Source organism: Lytechinus variegatus, chromosome 18, assembly GCF_018143015.1.
Source record: "Lytechinus variegatus isolate NC3 chromosome 18, Lvar_3.0, whole genome shotgun sequence".
Classification (NCBI taxonomy): domain Eukaryota; kingdom Metazoa; phylum Echinodermata; class Echinoidea; order Temnopleuroida; family Toxopneustidae; genus Lytechinus; species Lytechinus variegatus.
The window spans coordinates 1877341-1888164 of record NC_054757.1 but is presented as its reverse complement, the minus strand read 5'-3'; the positions used below and the strand labels follow the sequence as shown (position 1 = coordinate 1888164).

General features: G+C 37.2%; 2 protein-coding genes across 2 annotated transcripts; both read left to right on the top strand.

Moving 5' to 3' along the window:
- Window positions 1–2956: 2956 nt before the first annotated feature.
- LOC121432139 (carbohydrate sulfotransferase 11-like) lies at window positions 2957–6349 on the top strand. The gene is made up of 3 exons (XM_041629995.1): window positions 2957–3083; window positions 3664–3755; window positions 5292–6349. The coding sequence occupies exons 1-3, from the start codon at window positions 2957–2959 to the stop codon at window positions 6186–6188; spliced, it is 1116 nt and encodes a 371-aa protein (XP_041485929.1). The 3' UTR covers window positions 6189–6349.
- A 778-nt stretch (window positions 6350–7127) lies between these two features.
- LOC121432138 (carbohydrate sulfotransferase 14-like) lies at window positions 7128–9925 on the top strand. Its single transcript, XM_041629994.1, has 3 exons — window positions 7128–7185; window positions 7843–7889; window positions 9020–9925. Exons 1-3 carry the CDS (start codon window positions 7128–7130, stop codon window positions 9905–9907), a joined length of 993 nt encoding a protein of 330 aa, XP_041485928.1. The 3' UTR covers window positions 9908–9925.
- Window positions 9926–10824: the final 899 nt, after the last annotated feature.

Sequence of the window (10824 nt, the reverse complement as noted above, 5' to 3'; positions counted from 1 at the left end):
CGTTTTCGTATATTACTTGTTTTGTCAAAATGCGATCGATATACTTTTGTGAAGCACGCCATCTTTCAGAATCCAGCAGATCATTGCAAAATTTACTTTCGGTCCAGTAGGCAAATTAGTCGAATAACGATTAGCATCTTGGGCTGTCACCCAGTCAAGCTTAGCTTATAGTGGCAACCCCTGCACCCTTCTAAAAATGAGTATGTGATAGAAAATGCAATTTTGTTCAATGTTCTGCTTGTCAGTTAATTTATTACCTGTATTATTGTTGTATTTTCTGTGTTAATGTGTTTATGAAAAATGCTGCAGAAACCAACAAATGACATGAAACATTGTTCAATTTTTGCTAGCTTTCGGCTTTAAAATTTTGTTTCTTCAGCTTCAACTTTCAAGTCCAAAACATTATACAAGCAGTGAACCACAATAAAGGTTACATTACCTACCCAACAAACACTGAGCGATTAAAACAATCATTTCTTGTGAGTACCCCCTTGGCTTGGAACCATCACCCATCAGAGTTAGTGAACAGCAACATCACTAGAGGTATTCAAGTCAAATATCCAAAAGAGCCATTTATGATACGACCGCATACATTCGAAATTCCGAAAGTTCGTTATTCTGAAGGTTCGTATTTCCGAAGGTTCGTAATTCCGAAGGTTCTTTAGACCGAAAACGAAATGAGGTTCGCAATTCCGAAGGTTCGTTAATCCGAAAACGAAATGAGGTTAGTAATTCCGAAGGTTCGTTAGTCCGAAAACGAAATGAGGTTCGTAATTCCGAAGGTTTGTTAGTCCGAAAACGAAATGATTAACGAACCTTATTTCGTTTTCGGAATAACGAACCTTCGGAACAACAAACCTTATTTCTTTATCGGATTAACGAACCTTCGGAATAACGCCACAAATGTTCGGATTAACGAACCCTTTTACGTTTTCGGATTAACTAACATCGAGCTATAGGCAATTTACGTGTTTCGGAATTACGTAGTGTAACCGATATGACTAGATATCATCGTGCCCTCTCTCATCCGCTGCATCTATACCAACTGGTCCAGCAGTGTGTATATCCAGATCCAGAGTTTAACATTTTTAGTTCTATTCCTTAATGATTATGTTAATACTTGTATTCATAATGTCATCACTGTAATTTTATTTTGATTGTTGAAATAAAATCTGCCATACAATGCAAACAATATCTGTAACACTCGGGCTAATTTTTGTTCCCTTGATAATAATATATGGTATTTGTGAAGCGCCGATTTATCTAGTTTCCTATTTAGTTTTACAATGGCGCATACCGGCTGTAGCTCCAGATGCTAAAGGTATTTAATGAATTAATCAAGGAATTCATCATGTTAATCAGGCCGGGTACCTATTCACCTCACCTGGGTTGAGTGCAGCACATTGTGGATAAATTTCTTGCTGAAGGAAAACACGCCGTGGCTGAGATTCGAACCCACGCCCCTCTCTTTGAGATTGGTGATCACTAGACCACGACGCCCCTACACCCTTCGTAGTTTACGACAACATTCTGTACATATTTTACCGTATGTACCCCAATCTGCTATCTCGTTGTGAACCTTGCATTTCCATAATTAGCAGTAGCATAATGAGTAAAAAAAAATGAGGGGGCTATACAAAGCGTAAGGGACAAATTTCTAAAAAAATACATTTAATATACAAAAATGTAATTTTCTAATTAAGGTTTTGACATAATATTCATTGAATTATATCATATTTCATTCCTTTCCTTTCATTTTCTTTTTTCTTTCTTTCATTTTTCTTGTTTGTGATTGGTTTGCATGTGTGTGTTTTAGTCCCCCCCCCCCTGTACGTCAGTGACAATTAGGTTCGTTCTCACCTGCGACCAGCTTTTACTTAATATTTAATCTTCCGCTTGGAGAGTGCAATAATTTGTCTAATCGATCTTTCATTGTTCAAATAGAATGGCGCCAGATATATTTGGACATACTCCAGCTTTCATGACTACATGTAATTCTGAAGAGTAAAACAATAATCACGGCTAACACAAAGCCAATATACTAAATCCAATACGCTCATCAACGGCCTATGTACCTGATCCTATAGTCAAAGATGTAATATTGCGAGGATAATTATTTTCCTCTATTTTTCTTATCTCAATATTTCTCACCCAAGAGAAGACCGCTTCCAAGCATTTATCAAAAATGGGGAGAGAGAAAAAAAATAGCAGTCATGGAGTTTTTTTTCGAAATCAAACTTGATGATTTATGTCATATCTATACAGTTATCTTATCATGCTTATTGACCCTATTTTTCATTTAGGAATAGCGACCCTGTTTTTTGCATTTCGAGAAGCGACCATTGTGAAGAAAGATTATTAGAGTGAAACTTTTTCCAATCACGAAAAGCGGCCTTATGAACATATTTTTTTTATGGCAGTCCTTAATACAAGAGGATGTACCCGTTCCGCCAGCCCATCTGAATAAAAAATAATGAATCATTATTTTTACTACACATACCAAGTAGGCCGATTCGTTCTGTTTGACCAATGCTGCTCGAAATAAAAAACAGATGTTACTCGTCAGTGTTTATCTTTTCCCTCGAGATGCCATCAACTGATTTTTTTTAAATCAATCGATAAATTAAACGTACGACGATGGAAGACTACTTTCATGACTAGAATATGGAGATGAATATATTTCATAGATAATTGTACGTCATAATGATTGGTAAGTTGTTTTTTTCTTCCTATCTTTTCTCATCGAAATGAGCCAATGAATGCATAGATTTAGTAGTTATGTTCGTTATTTATGGTAATGCAAGATGGCTTTAAAAAGCAGTTTGCCGGACGGCTGTACAGTTGCTCATTGTCTTATAAATAAAGTGCAGGTTTTGAATATTCACGTTCAGAAATTTTTCTTCTTTTCTATTTAACTAGGTTTATTTTCTTCATGAGATTCTTAGTGAAGGATACTATGAGGAACCAACGAGTGTCGTTAGCCATTCTCTTTGTTGTCGGCATCATGATTGCTGTGTTGAGAAATCTTGATTTGCGGGTACCATATTCATCACGGCTCGAGCAGAAGGGTAGGGCAATTCCAGGTGAGTGTGACGTCACAAAGAATGCAGTTTAATCGTACGAAATAATAGCAAGAAGTAGAACAATAACAACAGCAAAGGATGGTTTACAAAAATTATTCATATATTCATTACAATTGCCTTTATACATGATAACATGTTCATATGTTTTCAGAATGAACAATGAACAATAACAATAGATATATATAAAAAAGAGTAGCTTACGTTTTGCATAAATAATTGAATACATTAAATTAGAAAAATCTGTAATAAAATATCATTCAACAAAACATATTAAAGTTAAGGAAAAATTATGCAATGGGATGGTTAAGCATGATAGGACATTGCATAACAAAATTTTATATAAACAATTACAGTATGAGTTACGTCATACTCTGCTTGTCCCGTCTCACCCCTCAAAACATAATATTTTCCTGGCCCATCCCCAATCACAGCACGTCCATACAATTTTGAATCATTTTCTCATAAGATGTCCCGTATCTAATGATTCTATGATGCTATTCACAATGAGCAATTGATTGTTCGATTGATTTAAAAGTTTGAGGCAGCAGAGATTGCGTAAGTTTCATTTGTATCTATGTAGATTTCTATGAGAAACAACTCCACCCATCTCCTCGGAAAGAACGTCCATCAAATGACGTCACATTGACAAAGAATCACAATGAGAAACGTAAGGTAAGATATTCAACATTCCCACATCTCTGATTCGACCAGTAAAATGGAACATTTCATGAGACAAATGTTATAAGCTACTGAAATCCTCGCATCTGATTGGCTCATAACAAATTAATCAGTAAAAACCACTGAGTAATTGCTTCATGAGATGATGGTCAAGCCAATCTTTTGACCTGTCGGACGTTTTATCTGACCATAATAACAGTGCTTCCGATCCAATTCGACAATTTCTCATTAAAAAATGTCTTTTGGGCTCAGAAAGGTATCATTCTACATGTACCTTTATCAAAATGATCGCTTTACTTCGTGAATATGTTGGGATATGTTGAAATAACCTGACCGAAGGGGTTGACCATAGTAGACTTACGCCGATCATAATAGAAGACCAACCTAGTGGGTGTTTCTGTTTCTACAAAGAGGATCGTAAAGGTTCTGACGACTCTCAGCAGGACTGGATGGAACATACATATTACTATTAGCTGCTAAGTCGGCGGTAGGATTAAAAAATGTTTCCAGTTAAGAACAGCTTAAAAAAAACCAAAACACCGACCCGACGATATCTTGTTTTGGCTTATTTGAAAACTCGGGATGGTGCAGATTAAGGGCCCGTTCTACATTCAGAGACTGGATTCCTCTGGAGAGGAATGTCAATCAGGGTATACCGACACCTATCAATACTTGATTACTTTGACTTTTACCTGGACGGACCAGGACGAACATTGTCTTTATCAGGCCTGATTGAGTAGGCCAGTTCGGTAGCTAGAGCCATCTAAAGAGTGATGTTGATCAATATGCAGACAGATACATACCATAATAGCAAAGAGCTATAATAGCGTTACCAAGATGACTTTGCAGAGATAGATAGGTTGACCAGTAGAGCGTTTTCTGAACAGACTTGTCAGACGGTTTATCCGACAGTTACCATAGTAACAGTGCGTCTCAACCAGTCGGATACTTGGCATTAGAGTGACAAACTTTGAGTTCCATGCTATGGGATAATATGCCATACTTTGAGTGCAATACCAGGAAGATAAATCCTTTAATTTTTTTTCTGACGTTTTTGATGCAGTCTGATAGGCAAAAAAGGGATTTCTTGCCTCATACTTTCAATACAGATTATTTTTAGCAAGTACAACGCAGTCGCTCTCTGCAACGCACCAATTCCTTTGAAAATGCAAGTCAAGTCATAATAAACAGCTGAGAGGGTTTTGTCGAAAGTTGGTTGACCGGGACAGCAGCGTCTTCTCTTTACTCTGGACGACATATTTGCAATTTTTCGTCCGGTCCATATCTTTGGATTATTTGCTGTCCTGGTCCACAAACTTTCGACAAAACTCTCATCTTTCTATTGTCATAATAGTGATTTGACTATCATTTTCAAAGGAATTGGTGCGTTGTAGAAGGCGGCCGCGTCGTGATTACGAAAACTCTCATTTCCCCCCGGCACAAACATTCACATTATATTAATTTTTACATTGTAGTAATCGTCTCATGTACAGGTAATCCTACCACCGCTATACGTGTTTCATTTCACAGATATCAACTACTCCATCGCCGCCTTATGACATCTTAAAAACACAAGAGCAGAGACACAAATCTGTCATGGATACTTGTGTCTTGTACGGCGGAGACCCAAACGATGTAGAATCAAGAAACCTTACCGAAAATCAACTCTCGATGTTAAGCCACGTCTATGTCATACCCAAGTTTAAGCTTCTTTATTGTGCTATTCCTAAAGCGGGTTGTACCAACTGGAAGCAGAGGATCCTGAATATAAGCGGTTATGGTGACATCTTGGAAGACATGAAGGAGAGCAGTGGTGCCTTTTCGGTTCATGATTTAATGAATCATGCCTACAAACCAATATCGAAACTCGACCCTGAACGAGCCCGAGAGACGCTCAAAACTTACAAGTCGTTCATGTTCGTTCGGAACCCGTACAGTCGTTTGCTATCTGCCTATCGGGATAAGATTCTCCAAGATGAACATTCGAAGTGGAGAGATGAAATGCTGGAATGGATTATCTCCAACGATCCTCAAGTTGCTGCTGATGTCTTCCTTGGAAAGCGAAACTTCACTTTCGAGGAGTTCATCATGTTCTACCTGTCACCGATCGACAACAATCCTCATTGGAAGGAGTACTACCGACTCTGCTTTCCGTGTCTCGTTAATTACGACTTCATCGGGAAGTTAGAGACAATGCGTGAAGATTCTAAGTATATCCTCGAGACCCTGTTTCAGGTGAACTCTTCGCTGAGTCTCTCAAAGTCCAAAGGGGTGACTGATAGCTCAAGCTATGGCAGTCTGAGAGACTTCTATTCGAGTATCCCTCGAGATCTTTTGCGAAGGATATCTGTTTATGGAGGATTAACGATCGATTCTAAACTTTTCGGTTATGATATCCCGAAGGCTATCCAGGAACTTCTTCAATAAAACTTGGGGTTTGGTTGACTATTTGCGGAGTTCAAGTCAGGAAAACATTTGATGGTATAAAATCGACATCATTATAGTGTTTCTGTTTATTCCGTCATTCTGCTGTAGCAATAGTTTTTGCATTGAGGATAAATGTTTAATTCTATAAATTGCAAGAAGTGATTATTTTTTAGTATATGTGTGAATGTGACTGTCTATGGCGTTTTTGCGTACTGCCAAAAATATAAAGTCGTCACACATCACAATGAAGATGAAATAGAAATATTCAATATTTCATGCATTAAGATTTAAACGTTATAATGAGTGTCCTCTTAATTGAATACCAACAAAGGTGTGCACAACTGTTTGTGAAATTTCAAATGTCATAACTTTTTTTTATTTTACATCAGGTTTTGATGAATTTTTCAGCAAGGTTTGTTTGATTTTTCTCTTTTATTTAAGTATTTTTTTTCGTTTGGGGCGGGAGGGGGCGATGGCTCGCCATGTATATAAGAATTTTTTGCCGCGCACGTACGTGTACAACTATACAGATAAGTTGTTTCTTATCTGAAACTGATTTTGAATAAATTGAACTAAGTCAGTACAAACATAAGGTATGATTTCAAAACAAAAACCGCCCCAGTCATGCCAGTATTACCTTGAAATCTAATTCATCACTTCCGAGGACAAGCCTACAGTATATAGACGATATTGCAGTGTAATGAATTAAAATAAAACGAGATAATTTGTAAATGTTTACCCATATGGTCGTATTTCAGCATGGGAAATTGTGCAATAGATGTTTATGCAAATATTTTGAGAATCAATACGAGAACCAAGTGGAGAACACGATCTATGAATTCATGGCGAGTGTGTTCTCATCTAAATTAGGAAAGCTATATTTGACTGCCGTTATTTTGGGCTAGTTACTCTATTTATATTGAAGGTATAGTCGCAATAATGAAGCTGAAGATCTTGATCCTCGTCACACTCTGTATCGCATTTTGCTTCTTCGCAAGTAATTCTGAAATTCATTCAAAACGTAAGTTTTATATCTTAACTCTATAAAACTAGATCGAGTTTATAATTAATTCGTTTTAGGGAGTGAATGAAATTTAACGATTAGATTAAGACTGCCTTTCGTTATTCATTGAGTGAATTACACCCTTAAAATTCGTGTGAAATATATTTCTCTTTACTATTTACTACAAATTGAATAATCATGGCACTACCAAGCGGAGTGAAAAGAGAATAAAAATTCACTTATTAAAAAAAAATAGATATCGATTTATTGTTAATGGTATCACTCCATGTTATTTTATAGTTTTATGGTTTCTTTTTAATTTCAGTATTAGGAAAAAACCCTTCTAATTGAGTTCCTATTTTGACAGGTATTACCAGATAAATGATTCCAATGTAAGAAATTATTGCGAATTTGCATCTCGGTCTACCCTGTTCTATGTAGAATTCCAAACGGACTTCTACTACTTCAACCTTGAAGGCGAAATGTTGTATTAGGTATTTTGTCGCTTTGGTCACCTCAAATTCAGTATTTTTTAATTTCAAATATCAGGATGGTACGCTTGCTTGTCAATGTCTTTGTATATGTGCAAATCTAAGTCACATCTAACGTTATTTACGTGTATACATTATGTCTTTTTATTTCCCTGTATAGTTGTCCAATCTGTAGAACGCATGCGTAGCTTTTCGAAGCAATTATCCGTAAGTATAAACATGGACCTATATGTTCATGGTATAAAGTTGTGCGAATCACTATTGCATATTAGTTAAGAGAATACAGAGAACTGACTATATTTAGAATTCAATGTAGTATACACTGTATGTTGACTGCCCTAATATACAATCTATCGTTTTATGTCTAATAACATGGAAGGGACACAAAAGGATTTGAATCACTGAGCGCTATGTAAGGACTAATTCTTATAAAATCAATATTGAATTTGACAAATATCTTCCCCATATCAAAAGCCACGGACACATTTAATGAATACCTCGGTCACATTTGCTCTACGGTGGCCATACGGCGAGTCGAAAACAGCCGTTTTATTCATTTTTATTCCAACCACATACTGTATGTGTAGTTATTAAAAACAATGTTAAAACAGCTGTTTTCGAATCGCTTTACGGCTGACGTGATCAAATGTGACGTGGTTTAACGGTTCTGACTCTCGCATTGTAATCAGAGGGTCGTGCGTGTGAATCCCACCGTGGCGTGCCGTCCTTTAGCAAGGCGTCAATCCATAATTTGCCACTCTCCACCCAGGTGCTAAATAGGTACCCGGATGTGAAAGTCTATGCAGTATGCAATTGAGTCTCGTCGGAACTCTTGTTGGAATGCTCCCCAGGGAGTGGAGAAATTGCGTATATTGTGTGCGGGCATGCCAGCATCTGATGACCCCGGGGGCCGTTTCATATTTCAAGAATATTCATCTACAGCTCAAGGGTCGATGAAAAAAAAACCCGTCTATTTATTAAAAACGGGGCAGATTATGATTTATTCTTTGTTTATGATGTTTGATTTTTGTAGTTTTGTTTGAAATGTTGTCTTTATTTCGACTTCACATCACTTGTTAAGCAAGGCTTGCCCCTGATACAGTGTCTTCAACTACTGATAAAGTAACATTGTATAAAAAAAACTACATGGGTATATAGATAACTAAATAGATAAACAAATGAATAATTAGATGACAATTATATAACTAACGAACGAACAAGCAAACTGACTCGGGACTAAATGAATGAATAAAAGAAAAAGGTAATAGATAAAAAAAAAAGCATAAGAGATTATGTAAAGTAAATATTTATCTCTTTCTTTGTATTTGTTTTTACAGCATAGAGAAAATGTTGACTGGTACACAGCACATATGACGGAAATACAACTCGAAAGGCGGCAATGGCTACAAAAAGCTTGTAATAACTTAGGGTATCACTCCAGCAACAATAGCGCCCTCACAGCTGATCAACTGAGGGGATTAAGTTGTCTTATGGTCGTGCCCAAACTCAAGGTTGTCTACTGCTTTGTGCCCAAGGTAGGATGCACAAGTTGGAAAGCATTACTCCTGAATATGAGTGGGTATCTGCATTATCCACAGACCTCGCATGACAAGGCCAGATCAGTCTTCCCATCTTTGTCTGACCTTGATGTTGAAAATGCGCGGGAAATCACAGCTGGGTATAAATCTTTCATGTTTGTTCGGAACCCATTTACGAGGATCTTATCAGCGTATCGGGATAAGATTACTCTAGATAACGGCAATAAATGGCGGAGACTACTCCTCAACTGGCTCTCTGTTGCATATCCACATGAAGCGAAGTTCTACAACGAATCTTCAAGGAATTTCACTTTCAATCATTTTATTCGATTCTACCTCTCGTCGTCAGTTAAAAATGAACACTGGCGAGAAATTCATAAATTATGTCTACCATGCCAAGTAAACTATGACTTCATAGGAATGTTTGATCATCTTTACGAAGACTCGAGTTATCTCATCAGTACACTCACCAACGATTCCCACGTCAAACTTCCACACAGGCAGAAGAAGACTAACAGTTCTGACGACACAACCTTACGCCAGTTTTATTCTGGTGTTCCACCTGATTTACTACGACAATTGGTGATGGATGAAGGTGTGGTTAAAGAAATGGCACTGTTTGGTTTTCACCAACCATCTGTTATAACTGAACTTCTTGACAAACAATCACGGGAAAATGGTTACTGAGGGTACTTGCAGAATAAAAGAATGTGCCGTGAGACCTTTTCATTATGGTTTAAGGAGATCAGCTGAAACCTACGCTATACGGACGGAAAGGTTCGTTCGAACCTGTTCGAAGGAATTCTACACTTCGGAGAGATTTGTAGATGGGGCGTAGATTCTTACGGCTTGTAGAGACTTGTAGATGGGGCACCAATTCTTACGGCCTTTTTAGGAACAACTGTTTGGGAACAACTTAAAACCTTCTAGAAAGGAAATGATGTTTAAGCTTACACGATGGCCATAGAAATCGTTCGTTTATCGTAAGAATGCCTTGAGTAATTCTTTCGTCAGATTTATGGCCATCTTACGATTTCTGTTGTCGCACGTGCAACTAAAGGTACTCTCAAGATTTAACGATGTTTTTAAAAAATAATTTGTCAGGTTAAAAAAGAGACGCTGTCGTGCCACTTCCAATGGACCATCTCTTAATGAATTTCTGTAGCTCTTTCCCTCTCGCTCCTTCCTTCTCATCTCACTCCTTTCTTTTTTTCACTCCGGTTTCTTTAATATTATAGGTTTCCCTCTTGCTCCCATATTTCAGGAGATGCTTCTTTGTCGAATACCATGGACAGGGCAATGCACTTCGCGCGTTTGGCCAAGTATATAACCCCTGAAATGATGCACATAATGTGTACCTATAAACTTTTATAAAGTGCGTCCCAGAAAAAAGGTAACCGAGATATTAAAGCGATGATTTATCAAAACTTAATCACAAATACAATAGACAAATGACCTACCATTGTAAAGCTTAGAATCTCTTCTTTCATCTGATATTACCTATATTATTCCTTATTCACGCATGAGTGAGCAAAACAATTTAAAGAAAGGATACCAAAAACTAATTTGGCGGGGGGTATCTGAATTTCAAAAAGAAAATCACA